Here is an 18749-nt window from a genome sequence, read left to right as displayed (position 1 = left end):
CTTCAGGGCCAATGTTAGTGGGATAACCATTTCCAGGCCAGCTTAGGCTATACAATAAAACCCAGCTCAAAAACAAAATGAAACACACAAGCTAGGTTTTTCTCAAAAAGAAATCTAAAGCTGTATTGGTGACTCTAGATATAAACAATCCCCAAATCTTACAATAGCTTTTAGTCTACTATAAAATAAGGTTCTATTTTTTCTTATTTTATCTTTTTGTTTTAAGGTGCTACTCTACAGTTCTAGTGAATGAATTAACAAAAATGACAAAGTTGGTTAGCCTCCAAGTCTAACCCAAACTGGTCATCTTTTGGTGTCACTCAACATGACTATTCTAGCATCTCAGCAAAACTGACAAGATTCATGCAACGATAACAAACACTAGGGTTGGGCTGGAGAGATGGCTCAGTGGTTAAGAGCACCCGACTGCTCTTCCAGAGGTCCTGAGTTCAATTCCCAGCAACCACATGATGGCTCACAACCATCTGTAAAGAGATCTGATGCCCTCTTCTGCTGTATCTGAAGATAGCTACAGTGTACTCATATATAATAAATGAATAAATCTTTAAAAAAACAAACACACACACACTAGGGTTAAAAGTTATTACAAATACCTATTAAGAATAAACCAGCCAGATATGGTGGCAAACACCTTTAATTCCAGCACTGAGGAGGTAAAAGCAGTCAGATCCTGCCTATGGATTGAGTTCCAGGACAGCCAGGGCTTTGGAGAGAGACCCTGTTTAAGAGAGAAATAAAGATGATGATAATGATAAAAACCAACTGCCAGGTAAGGTGGCCTTTATGGGGCAGAAGCAGGTAGATTTCTGTTGAGTTTTAATCCAGCCAGGTCTACACAGCAAGTTCCAGGCCAGCCAAGGCTAGATAGTGAAATAGACCCTTTATCAAAAACAAAAAAAGAAAATTCATGTTGGACATAATGATTTTCCCTGCAGTACTGGGGTTTGAATCTAGGGCCTCATGCATGCTATGCAAATTTTTAACCACTGATTCCCATCACCATCGTTATCTCTTTAAGACAGGGTCTTACTAAGATGCTAAAGCTGACCTTGAATTAACCCAGTAACACAACCAGGCCTTGACTATTTATTTGATATTTCTGCCTCAGACTACTAATCAAGTAGGATTTCTAGTCTATGCCATCAAGCCTATAGGTGGTATACACTTGTAATCCTAGCCCTCAGAAGGCCAAGGCAGAAAGAAGTTGAAGGTCACCAGGAGACGCCAGTGAGAGCCTGTCTCAAAAGCAAGTAACAAAAGAGGCTCACATAACTAAATCTATATCCCTTGCCAGTTATGGTGGCATATCTACATTCTCAGCACTTGGGAGGCAAAGGCACAAGAACCATGAAGTTCACACTAGCCTTGACTACACACATACTAAGATTTTATCTGAACTATAAGCCATGATGAATTTTTGGTCTATAAATGAATGTCATCCAGTCTGCTGGCTTTGTATATACTACCTAAATAGATGGCTACAAAATCATCTCCAGCTGACCTTTCCCCTGAAAACCAGACTCACATTAACAATCCAACCTAATGTCTAACAATCTTCTCCAACTTACTATGCTTAAGAAGAACTACTACTCCCAACTTGTTCTTTCTACATCATCCCCTAGTTCAGTGGACTACAGACTTCTAAATGCTCAGACCGAAAACGTCAGAATCGTCCTCAACCTCTCTCACATGCCACATGTGTCATTAAATATATTAGTTTAATCCTCAGCATAGACTGGGCATCCATCTACCTCAGTCATCACCCTGGTATAAGCCACAGCAGCTCTCCTCTAAATTATGAGCTTCTTTACAAGTCTTCAGGCTTCCACTCTGTTCCTCTCTGTGATACATGTGATTCTTCTGAGGCTGAAGGCAAATTATAGCATTCCTCTGATTGAAACTCACTGTGGTGCACATCAAATCCCAGCTACTCAGGAAGCTGAAGCAGGAACATCATTTGAGCTCAAGATTTCAAAGCCAGCCTGGGTTGCTCTCAAAAAACAAACAAAAAACCCCAGCCAAATCTTTAGAATGGCTCTACAAAACTTTATAAAACTCTGTAGCACTTCTAATGTGATCCAATTGACTTATCGCTCTCTCGTTCCATTATGGCCACACTGAGCAGCTTAGATTACTGCCTCAGCACTTTGGAACAACCACTTCAACTTAAATTACAATGGCTACTGCCCTGCCACCCCTCAACTCTCCACACAACATATACACAGATACTTCGTATCTCAACTTACTCTCCCAAGGATGCTTGCCAGCTGACCATGTACATGTATCCTGTGACTTCTTTAACAGCAAATCACCTATATCCTATAGGATTTTCCAAAGCCTTTTTTACCTTTGGCCATTCTGTATAATTTATTGTTTATAGACCTCATTAGAATGTAAACTGCACAAAGAAAAATCTTTGTTGTGTACACCAATTACTACAGTATCAACCTTTGGCAAAGACAGGCCTGTGTTTAAAACAACAACAACAAAAACCACTTTTTATCATGTTTGTCTCCTTTAGTATGATAGGTCATAGAAGACTGATTGATTGTGCTATGCCCTCACTATCTATTCCTGCACTACATGGACACCTAATGGAGCTCCTCAAACGATTATAGCAACTTCACCTGAATACAATGTTATTTATACTGTAAGACTATCCAAGGCCCACACACATGCAACTAATTAAAGAGTGAGTAGAAAACAATAAGACCATCAGGGCTCCAATCAAAGCAAATTTACATTTCACCTCAACTTCTCTTTTTCAAAGAACCATCTGAAACTACCCTGACTTGCCTCCTCACAACCAGTTTTCCCCCAACTTCAGTCACACCTCTAAAATTTCTCTAATAACCCCAGCTAAAGGTACTCGCACACACTCTGTGCCATGAGCCGTCTGTGTATTATCTCCTTCAATCTTCTCCAAAGTTGCAAGTTGCTAGCATAGGATAACTGTTTCCAAAATAGGAAGACCCAAATTCAAAGCTACAGTCATTCGTTCAAGGTTAAATTAGTGTTCAAGTGCAGAGTCTGTGACTTCCTCACAGGGGCTGCTATCACTTCACTCTTCTTGGCCAGGCCTTGTTTTCCTCTTATGTAAAACAGGTGATACTGTTCAAGGTGCCTGCCAATACCTTTAGGCCAATATTAAGAAAGCATTCTATAACCTATACACGTTACTAAACAGGAAAAAAAAATGCACGTGTATCAGAACTTACTTGACACTATTAAAAACTCCAAAGCAGTAAAGCCAGGAAAGCAGTAAACCTCAAGTCTAGGAAAAATAAGCATTCTCCCTCACCTGCACATTAAAGATATACTTCTGACTCCATTTTTCATATAATATGAAAAACGTTTTCCTCCAATAAAAAGAAGGATATAATCCTTACAGCTTGGAGACTTCACTGTGCAACCTGAAAAGTCACTGCAAGGTTCTTTGCCCTTCCTGAGGGCTGGCATGTTACTTTGTGCATAAGCATGCAATCAGCATTATTGAGTGATACAAATTCCTTTTGAGGTTTTTCAAGTCTCAAAGCAAAAACTTTTAAGTGTTATTCCAAAGCCAAGAACCCATGAAAAGATAAAGCCATTTCTCTGGTTTACTCTTGCAGGAGATGAGTTTTGTTTTAAGAGCACATAAGGACTGTGTGCAGAGGTGGTCTATGTATCAAGATTAGCTGTCAAGTAAAGACAAAACTAAAATGCCACAGGACCACTAATGGGCCTCTGAAAACTTAAAAAAAAAAACAAGCATAAAACTACTCAGGCTGTTCTCAAGTGAAAACTAGATTGTCAAAATTCTCCCAATAAAATTTTATTTTTTTTTTAAGGCAATAAGAGGATTTTGCTTTTTGTGAGGAGATAACACTGGAACAAAATAACTTTTGTGTTACAATACCAAAGAACTATCAAGTAAGAGCCAAACATTTCTGAACCAAGGTGAAAAAAAAATTGGCATTGGCAAAGGTTCCCAAAAAACGTGTAATGTGCCTTAGTCATAAAAGTTTTAAGTTTTTCACTAGACATCCCTGTAAACGTTAACTTGGAAATGAATTTTGTTGCTCCTATGTGCAAATCAGGGTAAAACAATGGTTTTTCTTAGTCGTCAGCAACTGAAATCCCAGCAGCATTCAGGAAGCTGAAGAGGGTGGATCTCAGGTTCGAGGCCAGCCTGGGCTACACAGTAAATTCAAGAGCAGCCTGGGCAATAAGGTGAAACCATTTATCTAAAAAACAACAAAACAATCTTGAGAGGGCTTAGGGAAGGGACTGACTCCTGACTCTGGAGTGGAAGCTTTCTTTTTACTTTTGTTGTTTTGAGGCAGGAGGCTGCCTACAATCCTAATTCAGGTGGTATTTCAGGTGTACACCACCAGATCTGACTGGAATAAAGCTTGGATGTGGTATCGGATAACGCCCAACAGAAACATAAAAAATACCCTACACATACTGAAAAGAAACTACTGGACAAAACTATATTTCACTTTACAAGTACACTATCTTCTTTAGAGGAGATACAAAGAGATTTTTCTGGGTCTCTTAACTAAATCTTCACACGCAGTAGTCCTCCTTGTAGATAAGATTCTAGATTCTATTACCTAAGAAATAGTACGCCAAAGTGTTCAAGCCTCATAATCGAGAAATGTTTGTCAGGTTTTCACTTTCAGGTTAAAAAACAAATCTGGTGTCACCTCAACAACGGAGCCAGACAAACCTTGCCACCATTACAAAACCCAAGCGCCAAAGGAGCAGAATATGAAGCTCATAGCTCTACTGGGCCAGAATCGAGTGCCCAAGGAGAAAAAAAAAAAAAATCAAACTGAGAATGCAACGCGGGTCTCCTTCGCGGACCGAAGCCCGGAGACGCGCGGTAGGCCCTTCCGGTCCTAGTTGCCGTCACCGATAGGCCGGGCGACGGGCCCAGCTTCCACCCGAGCCCGGGGATTCTCGGCCTATACTAGCTGGCGCCCTCTCGCCGGCGTTGGCCTTAGCGGGTGCCTCCGACTATGCACCGCGGTTTGCAACAGAAGCTCGGGACGCCGCAGAGTGTCCTGGAGGAGCTGCGCGGAGCGCCGAACCCAAGGAGGCCGACTGAGGACGCGGCAACGGTAGAGGAGGCCGTGGCCGCCCCTCCCCCACCGGGCCGCCCCAACTGCCGCGGCGACGCGAGCAGCCGTCTCCGCGCCAGGCCCAACCGCCCGGCCAGCCGAGGCCAAGCGAGGCGGCCTGAAGTAGCTGCGCCCGGCCTGCCCCCCACCACGACCGCGCGAAGACGCCCAGGGCCCGTTACTCCGCGCGCCGCCAGCGGTCAGGACGCGCCGCCCTCGGCTCAAGCGACCAACGGCAGCGGGAGGCCGCGGACCTGAGACTTACTCAGGGGTCGGGTGCTCGGGATCGTAGAAATCCCCCATCTTCGGTGGCGGCTGCGACGGCAGCTGCTTCATGAGGAGCAGCTGGAGGCGGCGACGCTAGCCCCCTCCCCGCGGCAGGCCGATGCGGGGGAGGGGACCGGAGGGGAGGAGGCCGCAGGTCCGATCGCGGCGGCGGCAGGGGCGGCCCGCGTCGCTGGCTGGCTGGCTCGCCCGCTCACTCCCTCCCTCCCTCCCTCCCTCCCTCCGGCAACCGCCCGCCGCTCTCACCCTCACACTCACTCCCGAAGCAACGCGCACCCCGCCCGCCCGGCAGCCTTGCAGGCCCAGCCCCTTAAAGAGACACGCACTGGGAGCCCACCGGCCGCCAGTCGGCGCGCCAGCCCCAGCCCGCCGACCCTGGCAGGGGCGGGGTGCAACCCGCGGGCCAAGCTGGGCCTAGCCTGAGGCTTCCCGGAACAATAAGTCCCGGGGCCCAGGGTTGTAGGCGGGTCCCGGAGCTGGAGGGGCGCCACCGCTGCCTCTCCCTGGGCGACGTCCGGGGAACAGCCCGAGGCCCTCAGGACACCCGCCTTCCATCCTTCGAAGCCCTCGGAGAGCCTGGCCTGAAGGCTGTGAGGTAGCGCAGCTGCGGCTCTCGCCCGCCTGCCCCTTTATTTCTTCTCTCTTGCCCCTTCATCTGGCTCTCGGCGCGCACGGAAAACCAAGCAAAGCTGGGGATGCTTCTCAGACCCCGCTTCCCGGACACGCCCTCCGCCCTCCAGCCTCCCGCAGCCCCCACCACAGTGTCCCCACCGAAACCTCCTACCTTTCTCCTCTGAAAGGTTATGTTTGTTCTTAGACCTCGGGGAAAATGTCCTGAGGAAAAGGTTATTAATTACTTTCTTGCAAAAAAAAAAAAAGTTAGACAACTTAAAATTACCAACTTTTTGGTTTTGGATTAGCAGGATTTCGTGAAACTATTTGCAAAAAAAAAAGTTAGATAACTTAAACTACAAACTTTTTGTTTCTGGATGAGCAGGATTTCATGAAACTATTAGCTAACTTTATGCTGAATTTATAGCAGTTGCTTACGAAAGTGGCAGATCACAGAGTTAAGATCTTTTGCGGAATTTTTTTTGTGGGGGGGAAGACTAGCCACTAATTTTTAAAGTGGGTTTACCAATAAATTGAAATGTGATCTAACAGAATCCTTTACTAGCTAACTTTGTTTAGACAAAAGCTTCCGTAGTTTAGACTTAACCCTGAACACGTGAATACTTCGTCCTGCCTACTACCACTTGAGTGCTGGGATTCTAGCTTTTTTGTCTTTCTTTTTTTTTCTTTTTTCTTTTTTTTTTTTTTTCTTTTTTCCGGAGCTGGGGACTGAACCCAGGGCAAGCGCTCTACCACTGAGCTAAATCCCCAACCTGCTTTTTTGTTTTTCAAGACAGGGTTTCTCTGGAACTCAGAGATCCATCTGCCTCTGCCTCTCATGTGCTGGGGTTAACCACCATGAACCACCACTGCTCTGCCTAAAGTGTATTTTTAAAGTTGTTTCTATAGGAATACATGTGTTGAGCCACACACATGCACACGTGGAGATCAGAGGAGAACAGTCCATTTTTTCCAATGTGGGTCCTGTAACATAAGGCTAGACAGCAAGTGCCTTTACTGACTGAGCATCTACCCAGCGTTTAAGATGTACTTTTTTTTTCACTTGTATGTAGGCTAGCAGGATCTCTTTTATCATTTCGAGGTTAATGTGTTTTTTTTTTCACTTGGTAACTTTTAGGCATATCGTGGAAGTTCAAGGTCCACCAAAAAAAAAAAAAAAAAACTAGGTTTCAGTCTCCCACGGACATTTTGTTGTTTTGCTTTTGTTGGTGAGCTTTCCTTTGTGGTTGAAACTTGCTGTATGCTATGCTGACCTCAAACTCAAAATCCTTCTTCCCCAGCCTCCCTGATACCTGGATTACAGGTGCCAGACACCACAAGCTGCTGAATCGAAAGTTTTAATGTGAGCAGATTCTCTCACTACTGTGAGGATAAAATAAGGTGCTTGTGAAACCCCGAACTTCCTCTTTTTACTTTTTTTTGAAACAGGTTTCGAGTATCCCATCTGGCCTTGACCTCAGTATGTTGCCAATGATGACCTTGAACGTCTCTCATTCTCCTGCATCTATCACATAGTATTGAGATTACAAGGGTATGTCACCATAGCTAGTTTATTTGGTGCTGGGGGTTGAACTCAAGGCTTCCTAAATACTAGACAAGTACTCCACCACTGAGAAACATCCCAGTCCATAAAACCCTAAACTTTCAACAGATGTCAACACATTTTAGGTTATTATAGTCCAATGGATAAGTTCTATCTTGTACTATGTACAATATCAGCCAACTTCTAGTCCTATGACACTGGGCATGGTTGTTTCTCAGGTTTCTACTGCCTTGCCTATTAAAATAGAAGCGTATCTACCACATAGATAATGTTGTGAACATGTTTATGCAATGCCTTTCATTAATGTTACCTTTACTGGATTTTTTTTTTTTTGAGAAATTTCAACATGTAGCCCAGGTTTGTCTAGAGCTTGAAGTCATCTTCCTCAGTCTCTAGTATGCTATCATGCCTAGCTAGATTTTGAATATATTGGAGCACTTTGCCTTAAATGCCACATAAGCCATTGGCAGCTACTTGACATTAGGAAGGGGCTACTTTAGGTGGAAGCTAAGTTGAGAGGAACCTAAGGTAAGGTAAATGGATTTCCCATTTCCTTAATAGTAAACAGCTCTCTAGCAGGACACAAATGAGTGGTGCTTCGGTCTAATGGTAACTTTAGTCTGGTCAGAACTCAATAGAGTAAGCATATCAAACAAAGTCGGCGAAAGTTCTGAGGCCCGTGAAGCTTGACTCAAATTTTTACAGGCAGGAATCTGTGTTGCTGTATCCCAAGTACGAGGAGGCCGTATCACCACACCCAGTTTGAACTCAAGACAAAGAAAATGCGTGTTATAAGGCATGGTGGCTCATACCTTTAATCTCCACACTTCAGCCTCGTCTACAGAATGAGTTCCAGGGCAGCCAAGGCTACACAGCGAAACCCTGTCTGAAAAAAAGAAAACTCTTCTTTGTAGCCCAGACTTACCTTAAAATTCCCTGTCCTCCAACCTCATTCTGCATACTTACTATGATTGGCCTCCTGATCAAAGCAACAGATACTTTTTCGCTTATTGGATACTTGGATATTTCCCATACATTAAAAAAAAAAAAGACAGCCTCACTGTGTAGGCCTGGCTGGCCTAGAAGTCACTGTGTAGACCAGCCAGGCCTTATACCTACCTCTGCCTCTTGGGTGCTAGGATTAAAGACGTGCCACCACGCCATGTCTAGGGTTTCCGTTGCTGTGAAGAGACACCATGACCAAGGCAACTCTTATAAGGAATTTAATTGGGGTTGGCTTACAGTTTCAGAGGTTTAGTCCATTATGGCGGGAAGCATGGCCGCATGCACGCAGACACGGTGCTGGAGGAGGAACTGGGAGTTGTACAGCTTGATCCCACCGCAGCCTGGAGACACTCTTCCGCCTTGGGCGGAGCTTAAGCATAGAGAACCTCAAAGCCCATCCCCACAATGATGCACTTCCTCTAGGAAGGCCACACCTCCTAATACTGCTACTACCTGTGGAGGCCAAACCTATTCAAAACCACCACGCCCAAATTATTTCATGCTTTTATACAAAAAGTCTTCCAAATGTGTTTAAAGAAAATGTCCGGGAGCTGGAGAGATGGCTCAGCGGTTAAGAGCCCCAACTGCTCTTCCAGAGATCCTGAGTTCAATTCCCAGCAACCACATGGTGGCTCACAACCATCTGTAAAAAGATCTGATGCCCTCTTCTGGTGTGTCTGAAGACAGCTACAGTGTACTTATATATAATAAATGAATAAATCTTAAAAAAAAAAGACTTTAAAAAAAATGTCCACAGTCCCCAACATGAAACCTTTCCCACTCTTGGAGTACTGATAAAACAATGTTGAGAATCCCTAGTATCTCCTATGGGCCCAGACCACATCCATTCCAGCAGACCCCAGGGTGGCTACTAGTGGCCCTTAAAGTTAACTTTGGGGTGTCATGAAAAAGGAAAGAGCCAAAGCACAATCACCACCACAGGTAAGTCCTATGGCTTGGCAAAGAGATGGGGAATGCAGCTAGGACGGGAATACCAGTTGATCCCCTGAGCACATCCTCCAAAACTATTTGTAAATTTTGTCCCTCCCAGTGCTGCAAATTGAACCCAGTGCCTTGTGTGTGTTATGTATCCCGGTTAGCCTTGTCAGCTTGGTATACATAGCCTAGAGTCATCTGAGAGGAAACCATCAGGTAAGTAATTGCCTAGGTCAGACTGGTCTGTGGCGTTTCTGTGGAGAAGGTATCTTGATGGATAATGGCCTAGCCCACTGTTGGGCAGCACCTTCCTAGGTAGCTGGTCCACAGCTATATAAGAAAACTAGCAAAATTTCTACTCTCGTTTTCCTGGATGATAGATTGTGCCCTGGAAGTGTAAGCCATTTTCTCCCCTAAGTTGCTTTTGGTCCAAGTGTTTTATCACAGCCAAAGAATGAAACTAGAACACTAACCAAGCAGTCTCTACCACTGAGCTGTAGCCACATCCACTGTAAAGACTGTTGACTAATGCACAGATGAACATGTAGCTTACTGACTGATACAGCCCCTGAGAAATGAGATGTGTGTTAAGATGTATGGTACCGGGGTTGGGGATTTAGCTCAGTGGTAGAGCGCTTGCCTAGGAAGCACAAGGCCCTGGGTTTGGTCCCCAGCTCCGAAAAAAAGAACCAAAAAAAAAAAAAAGTGTACCTTTTCCTCAAATGGCATGTTTTTTTTTTCCTGTGTGTCCAGGCCAGAGTTCTGACTCAAATGGGAACCTAAGACTCAGTAAAGACAAAAGGTCACTGCCCCTCGAGTCCACAGTTGGAACTGGTACTGAGTAAAGGCTACTTCCTATCCAACACTCATTTCCTACCTCTCTGCCTAATCCTTCCCCTACCACGCTGACGTGAGGCACAGTCTGGCACACCTGAACTGAAGCACTCCAGTGTCAGGAGTGAGGCTATAGTGCCAGCCTGGCTGGATGGTAAGACCCTGTCAAAAAAAAAAATGGCCGGGAAGGAGGAATGCTCAGGTTTGAGTGAACAATAAAATTGTAAGTTTTCAGTCCAGTGACTTTGTGTGTTCCTTTCCTTGATGGAAGGCAGGCAAGAATGGCATTAGCAACTAGATCCTAGGTTCAGTATGACATTTGGGAAGTAATATCTTTCTCCATACACTTACACAAGCACCTTCACCCTGACGAGGGGAAAAGCACTGTATGTGTAAAAAGTATTTTTCTTCTTCCCCAAACAATACAAAATTACCTTGGCAAATGTCAATTTCTCACCCCTCTGCTTTCGAATTGTATGCCTCTGTTGAACAAGATGTTAGTTCTATCTTGTTTATACCTATTAACCACAAAATTATATATTATCCATGATAATTGTTGTATACACTCATTTATCCTTTTCTCCCTTTTTTTTGTAATTTTTTCTTTGTGAGCTCTGAAGATCTACCTATGTCCACACCCCTACTTTGTTGCCCCCACTGACCTCAGGCTAGCTTTACATCTCACTATCCTTGGTTTTACCTGGGTATATGGGGGATCAAAACTCAAGTCCTCATGAGTGTACAGAAGGCACTCTTAATAGGGGACCATACACACAAAATCCCCTTATTTCTAGTCCACCTGGAAAGCGCACCTCAGACACTGTCATGTGGCTCTTCCTCTTAGATGAGAAAATACCTTCCCTTGATAGAAGGGTAGTGGTACATGCCTCCAGTACAAACGCTCGGCCAGGCTGAGGCAGAAGGATCACTGAGTTCTAGCCTAGCCTGACTTACATAATGAAATGGATTGGCTTTGGGGGTGGGTTTCCATGTGGTGCATGCATGCAAGTGTGGGTATGGGTGCCAGCCATACACAGGTCAGAGCAGGACATCAGCTGTCTTCTACCATTGCTTTCTTACTACCATGAGATGGTATCTCACTGAACAGGAAGCCCACTGTTGAGGAAATATTGGATGGCCAAGCAAGCTCTCAGGATCTGCTTGTCTCTGCGCCCCCCATGCTAAGGTTCAGTCTTGTACAGCCGTGGTTTTTATGCATGTATAGAGGTTTTAGACTTGGATCCACATGCTTGAGAACAAGCGCTCTTAGCCACTGCGCCATGTCCTCTGTCCCAGCTCTGTACATCTTTCCTCATATAAAGTAATCAGAGAACCTATTGCCCTCAGATAGAAGTTAACCTCTGAGGTATGATCTGGAGTATTTCTCTCACTGCTTCCCTTGACAGGCTTCTAGGTAATTCCATTATGGGACCTCTATCATCCTGGGCATTCAAGGGTATCAGATGGAGAATGGCTGTCATACCATGTTCAGGGTCAAAGCCTTGGCCCACAACATCAGCAGAAACTGCACTGGTCAGCCAGGAAGACCCCAGAGGACCAGTGTTTGTCTTTAGCAAAACAGCACGCTCTTTCCCTGTGCTACCATCACCGAGAACACAGCGCCTGAGAGCTTGACTCAGGAGTAATGTCCGCTCCCTGCTCAGCCCTGCAGGCATGATCCCTGTTCCTGTCACTTTCACTTGTGTGTACTTTCAGTCACACACTAAGGAAAAGGAGGGGCCAAGACACAGAGAAGCTGCAACACCTATTGCACATGTGAGCATGGCCAGAAAGGCTGTGCTATCTAAGGCCATGCACTCCTGGGCACGGGGACCCAGTTCTGCCTTTTGTAGGTCACTAACTAGATCTGATACTCTTCTAGTTGTCAAGGAAGAAGGACTTCCTCCTGTCTTGAGAGGCCAGGAGCAGAGAGTGGGCTGAGAGAACTGGAAGAAGTTTTCTCAGAGTAAGCTCATCTCAGGATGTCCACCGAAGACAGGAGAGACCAACTGGGGAGCAACACCCACCAGAAGGAGTCTGAATTGCTGTTTTGATTTTCTACACAATAAAATTAGATTGACATAGGGTTTCCTACAGTCCAGGCTGATCTTGAACTGGATATATAGCTGAGGGTAACTCTGAACTCCTCATCTTCCCATTGCCACCACCCAAGTGCCAGGATTACTACAGCCTATCCCACCATGCCTAGCTACAATAGTAGCTATTTTTCTTTTTGGTGGTGTTGGAGATGGAAGAGCTCCATGAATGTTAGACAAGTATTCTACCACTGAACTACACCCTCACTCCTCCCATCCCTACATGCACGTGTGTGTGTGTGTGTGTGTGTGTGTGTGTGTCTGTGTGTGTCTGTGTCTGTGTGTCTGTGTGTGTCTGTGTGTGTCTGTGTCTGTCTGTGTCTGTGTGTGTCTGTGTCTGTGTCTGTGTCTGTGTGTATTTTACTAAGGATCAAATCCCAGGTGTCATGCTTGGTAGGCAAACACTAGGACTTGGTTTTAGCCACAACCTGTACATAAGGAGGATGTCCTTTCAGACAGGAAATAAAACATAATTTTATCTTGCTTTTACACATGGTAGTAACGTAAAATCAAAAATATTCTGTGAAGAGGAGCAAGGGTGTCCTTTGGAGGATGCTCATCCTAGTAGGCAGGCAATTGTGTGCTCTCTGGGTTTGGTCCCATCGTGCAGCTGAGTGGCTGGAGCTCTGGGCATGTGGCTTAGCAGCTTCCTGAGAGCAGACTAGAGCTGCTGGCCTTCAAGCTACGGATGAGACTATTTTCTGTGTGACTGTTGGAGGCCCACCATGGTTTTCATATAACTGTGCTAGAAAAAAAAAAGATGAAGAGAAGGGAAATTGATGAGGATGTGTGGTCTTCAAGGACTCACAAGCCATGTCACGTGTTTCATCATTGCTCCTGCAAACATCACAGTCTGGAGACAAAGCACTCTCTGCATAGTGCAACTGCTATGAAAAGCAACATTCCGTTCAAACACTTTCATTCCTTCAGTCTAAGGAAAGTATGTAAAACATTTGAAATACCGTGACAGTTATGTTTATAAGGAGACATATACTGGGCATAGTGGCACACGACTTTAATCCCAGCAGCCAGGAAGCACAGGCAGGCGGGTGGCTGTGAGCTCCACCTGCTACCTAGTGAGTTCCAAGACAGCCAGAGCTACAAGGAGACCCTGTCTCAAAACAAATAGGCATGCATGTTTCAGTGGTCTACATAAAACCTGACAGGGGATGGATTCAAAAGAAACAAGATGTTATAGTTTATTGCTGGGCTTTCTTGGACCCACCAGTGGACAAATAATGACACAGAAACTTATTAATTTTATTATAGCTTAGACTACCTCCCAGCTAGCTCATCTAACTTAACTAACCCCATTGTCTATCATTCTTCTCCCAGAGACCCTCTCTCAGTCCAGAAGTCCTTACTTTCCTTTCCTGCACAGCTGCTGGCCATCAGATCTTTATTAAACCAATCAGCAAGTGAGGAAGGTATATGTTTACAAATACTGAGACAGGCATGAGCCATAAGAATAACAGTACCAAAATTCCACTTTGCTGTTACAGAGTTAACAATTGAATAATACAAAGACAACCTTCACACAATACACCCTAACAATAGGTTGGATATAAAGTAAGCATAGAGGTTCCTGTGTTTGCAAGCTTAGTCTCCACGGGTAGATCTGATCATTGAGAGGTACTAGGAAAGTAAGAGCTCATCAACAGATTTATCCACCAGTGGATTCATAGCTTGATAATATTATTGGAAGGTTGTGGGACACAAGAGGTAGGAGCAGGCTGGAGGATGCAGGTCACTGGCCTGAAAGGTATACCATATCTTTCATCCAGCCCTGTCCTTCTCTGCTTGAGCACACTGAAACAAGCAGCTCTCCACCATGTTGTTCTGCTGCCATGCTGATCTGATTTACCATAGGCCTATAATAATGGAACCAGTTTATGAGGTAAAATAAATCTTTCATCTTTGTTTTTCCCTTTGTTTCTATTTTTGTTTGTTTCTAAAGAGGGTCTCCATAAAGCCCAGGCCTACCTTGAACCTCCTATGCAAATAAGGATGACTTTGGACTCCTGATTCTCCTGTTTCCAGCACTCAAGAGGCATGTGTCACCAGATTGGCTTAATCCTTCTTTTAAGCTGTGGCTCCCAGGTATTTGTCAGAGCAATAGGAAACTAACAGGAGGGGACTTTTCCTCTGGAGGTCAGGGCCTAATTACTGTTATAGGCCCTCTGTCTAGTGTAGTATTCACAAATTCTACCCTATTTTTAAATTCTATTCCTTTAATACACTGCTAGGATCCCTGAGAGCAGGTAGGAAAGGCTATCACTAAAGCAGGGGACAGGAAAGGAGCAAATGTTAAAGCTAGCTTAGAATATGGAAAGGAACCCTCGAGTCCCCAAGTTAAGAAACTGAACACACAATGCCAACACTAGGCTGGAATTGTCTTTCTTGGGATAGTGTCTCAATACATAGCCCAAGATGGGCTCGAGACACTCCTGCCTCAGCCCCAAAGTGTTTAGATTACAGGATTTGACATAACACCGGGGTCAATATGGGACTTGACCTCCTTTTGCTGAACCCAGGGCCTTACACAGGTCTTACACAGACAAATGAGCTACATCTCCAACATTCAAGCTAGAATTCTTGAAGGATGTAAAATGGTCCTAGGTTGGTAATACTCTATGGGTAACTGCCAAAAGCAAATGCTGGCAGTACAGTGGTGAAAACCTGGAAATTCCAACACTTGAGAGGCAGGAGCAGGAGTTCAAAGCCACCCTGTGCTACACAGCAAGTTCAAGGCAGGCCTGAACCACATGAAACTTTGTTTCAAGGAAGAACAAAAAGCTGGATGCACTGCTGAAGGCAGTAATCTCAGCAGCCACAGGTGCCAACAGGAGTACTGAATTCTAAGGTCATCTTTAGCCGAATAGTGAATTTGAGCTAATAAGCAAGTGTCTTGTTTGTTTTGTTTAGTTTGAAAGAAAATTTCTCTGTGTAGTTCTGGCTGTCCTGAAATTCACTCTTAGACCAGGCTGGTCTCAAATTCAGAGATCTACCAGTTTCTGCCTGAATGCTGGGATTAAAGGGTCTCACTATGTAGCTCTTGCATGGAACTCACTGTGTAGATCAGACTGGCCTCAAAGTCATGGAGATCTAAGGAGAAGAGACCATGTCTTAAGAAATCAAAACAAAACAGTACCCCTCCTCCCCACTCCAAAAACAAGTATATGCCCTTTCAGGAAGAAAATTATTTCAATTCTTGTGTTTTGCATTCCTTAGATCCAATCAAATATAAGCTTGTGATTTTAAAAAATATATTTGGGAATGGGAAGATAGCTCACTGGAGAGATAGCTCTGCTCTTCCAGAGAACCCAGGTTCAATTCCTATCACTTTCATGGTGGCTCACAACCAAACTGTTCTGGAGGGGTCCTAGGGAATCCTACACCCTCTTCTGGCCTCTGCAAACACCAAACATCCAAATGCTGCACAGATTTACATGTAGGCAAAACACTAATAGACATAAGATAGGTTTCTGAAAATGTAAGTATGAAAACACACACACACTATAAATCAGGCTCACAGCAAAAGAAACTGGACAAAAGGAAGTAGTGCTGAGTAGAGCACAAACCTGTACTCTCAGCACGGGATGTGGATGCATCAGTTCAAGGTTACCCTTGGCTACCTAACAAGTGTGAGACCGGCCTGGGATACGTGACACTTGTCTCAAACAAACAAATAACAAAGGCCACCTTGAGCACAGAGTGGCAGAGTGAAGACAGGGGAGTCAGGTCTCTGTGGCTGACACCATGTATAGTTCCACTTTGGCTACATGGGCTCCTCTGCCCCCTGCCATTTGTTGAGGATAGCCTCCTAGCTAGAACCTTCTCCACAGGCTGTGGTCTCAGAGGATTTCCTTCCTAGACTCTCATGGGCTGTGAGCCACCATACATGCTTATAGGTTGCATTTACAAGCCATGTCCAGACCTGGCCATGATCTATGTGACCCTCCTTCCCCCACTTCCAAAGTCCAACCTTGTTCCAGTCTGGAACTGGCAGAAGATACCTACTGATTAAGGGTGACACTCAATCTCCCTGGACAGGTACTATCACACACACCCCCAACACACACTCAGACATACCCTGTGCCTATCTAATGAGGTTGGTGATTCTGAGTATCCTAATAACAGAGTCTTTGGGGCCTCCACCCTCACAGACATAAATATCCCAAGTTACCTTCTGTTCTGTCTTGACTTTGGCATTGTAGAAGGAGATGGAATCAGGACCCTCAGGCAAGACAGTCTGCTGCAGCTGGCTGAACCTGTCCTGGTCATCTTCTCCCTGGGAGAGGCCCATCCAACATAGTATCTAAGCCTGGCATCGTCAGGATAGACCCCGGCAGGGCCGTTGCTTAGCATCAGGACAGTCTCTTGCTGCGTCTCCAGATGCACCCAGAGCATCTGAAGCACCCATGCCTGTCAGTGTCCTCCTAGATTCCTCTGTAAGGGCCACTTGGGCACTGCAGAAAGTTGACAGTAATAAAATGTATTCCTTTATCTCTCTCTCTCTCTGTCTCTCTCAAAAAAGATTTATTTATTTATGTTTATGGGTACAGTATCTACATTGGCATTCAAGGGACTACAGTTACAGACAGTTGTGAGCTACCATGTTGGTATGGAGAATCAAACTCAAGGCCTCTGGGTGAACATCCAGTGCTCTTAACCACTGGTCCATCTCTTTGGCTCTTACATATATCCCCCTTTAAGATTTGTGCTGGTTGTGGTTTTTGTTGTTGTTGTTTTGTTTTTTGTCTACTTGACACAAACCTAGGCATGTCTGGGAAGACGGTCATTAAGGAATGTCTTCCATCAGGCTGGCCTACAGGCCCTCTGTGGGGTACGTTCTTGATTAATGTAAGGCATTCCAGCCCATGGTGGGCAATGCCACCCCTGGGCAGGAGAATCTGGAAAACAGACGGAAGAGGGTGGAGAGATGGCTTACTGTTTAGGAACACCGGCTGCTCTCCAGAGGACCCAGATCCAACCCTCACCACTCACAAAGTGTCGGATAACTGTATATGATGCCAATTCTAAATGGGAATCGGCACTTTCTTCTGAACTCTGAGTACCTTGCATGCATGTAGTGAATAACACATACACTTATCCATGTCTGTCTGTCTGTCTGTCTGTCTGTCTGTCTGTCTGTCTGTCTGTCTGTCTTTGGTTTTTTGAGACAGGGTTTATCTGTATAGTCCTAGTGGTTCTGGAACTCACTCTTTAGACCATACTGACCTTGAACTCAGAGATCTGCCTGCCACGTACTGGTATTAAAGGCCTGTGCCACCACCACCAGGCTTAGAAAAAAGGGTGGGGGAACCAAGCCATGGGCAGCAAAGGACAAGCATTCCTCCATGGTCTCTGACCCAATTTCTGTCTCTGAGAGTTGCTGCTCTGACTTCCCCTCATGATGTTGCTTAAAGCTTGTACGTAGAAATAAACCCTCTTCACCCCCCAAACTTTCTTTGGAAACCTAACTTAAGGTAAGATTTTTTAAAGATTTTATGTGTTTATGTCTGCACTACCGTATTTCACATGTGTGCTGCTGCCCACAAAGGCCAGAAGAGGCACTGGAGCTGGAACGAGAATTACAAATAGTTGTGAGCTGCCTGGCATGGGTGCTGAGGACCAAACTCGGGTCTTCCAGATGAGCAGCAAGCGCTCTGAACCGCGGCGCCACTTCTCTAGCTCTGCTGTTCACTTTTGAGTAACGAGGAACTTACCCCGCCCGCCTTCCTACCTGGGCACTGGCAGCACCAGACAGAATCACCCCACCCTCGTACCCTCGTGCTGCTCACCAGACATACAATCCTGGTGATAGGCACCATGCCTGGCCGGATGCTGCTGCCTAGCTTCAGTGCTACCTGAACATCCTCGGGGATGACAAAGGACTCATTGTACCAGATGTCAAATTCTGCAAGAGTCAAGAGACAGCACTGTGAGGGGTCAGGGAGCCTGTGGGGAAGTAGGCGAAGGCTCTTTCAGGCTCACTTCCACTTTCTGTTCCAGGAGCTGCTCTGTTCGAGTCACTAGCTCCAGCCACCGTAGGCCTAGAAAGCACACACTTGAAGCCTGACCAATCCCTGGCTCTGCAACACGAAGGTCAGAGAGCACTTCCAGAACTGACCCTTGACCTTGACCTCAGGCCTCACTTGATCTTAGGAGCCCGCCAACCTTGCCAACTGGAATACCCATGAGCAAGCGGTGGCGACACTGATCCACCAGGCGCTGACAGTACTGGATCTCAGCCCGGAGGTCACGAAGTTCCTGGTACTCGTTTCG

The 18749-nt window shown here is 45.4% G+C and overlaps 3 protein-coding genes across 17 annotated transcripts in view; 1 reads left to right on the top strand and 2 right to left on the bottom strand.

The window, feature by feature from the left end:
* Setd2 (SET domain containing 2, histone lysine methyltransferase) overlaps positions 1-5605 on the bottom strand; it is an 85583-nt gene extending 79978 nt beyond the window's left edge. For 7 of the 13 annotated variants that reach the window (XR_015626713.1, XR_015626709.1, XR_015626711.1 and 4 more), the window contains exon 1: positions 5395-5582. Coding sequence is in view for 1 of the 13 variants with exons in the window: in NM_001401163.1 (NP_001388092.1) it covers positions 5395-5465 (71 nt within the window). In the remaining 12 variants the exon portion in view is untranslated. 13 annotated transcript variants of the gene reach the window in all.
* Positions 230-10604, top strand: LOC148004358 (uncharacterized). The gene is made up of 3 exons (XM_087564215.1): positions 230-6009; positions 7476-7578; positions 10285-10604. The coding sequence occupies exon 1, from the start codon at positions 5028-5030 to the stop codon at positions 5385-5387; it is 360 nt and encodes a 119-aa protein (XP_087420341.1). The 5' UTR covers positions 230-5027; the 3' UTR covers positions 5388-6009; positions 7476-7578; positions 10285-10604.
* A 2311-nt stretch (positions 10605-12915) lies between these two features.
* Kif9 (kinesin family member 9) overlaps positions 12916-18749 on the bottom strand; it is a 44402-nt gene continuing 38568 nt past the window's right edge. For all 3 annotated transcript variants that reach the window (XM_087563410.1, NM_001192000.2, NM_001413966.1), the window contains 4 exon segments: positions 18659-18749; positions 18266-18381; positions 16648-16752; positions 12916-13206 (listed from right to left, as the gene is read on the bottom strand). The exon segment at positions 18659-18749 is cut by the window's right edge and continues 86 nt beyond it. In XM_087563410.1, the coding sequence (XP_087419536.1) occupies positions 13156-13206; positions 16648-16752; positions 18266-18381; positions 18659-18749 (363 nt within the window). In that variant the 3' untranslated portion in view covers positions 12916-13155.

The sequence above is a fragment of the Rattus norvegicus genome, chromosome 8 (genome assembly GCF_021556685.1).
Source record: "Rattus norvegicus strain SHRSP/BbbUtx chromosome 8, alternate assembly SHRSP_T2T, whole genome shotgun sequence".
In the NCBI taxonomy this organism is placed as follows: Eukaryota; Metazoa; Chordata; class Mammalia; order Rodentia; family Muridae; genus Rattus; species Rattus norvegicus.
Note: the sequence above shows the minus strand (reverse complement) of the source record. Positions and strands in the feature narration are given on the sequence as shown.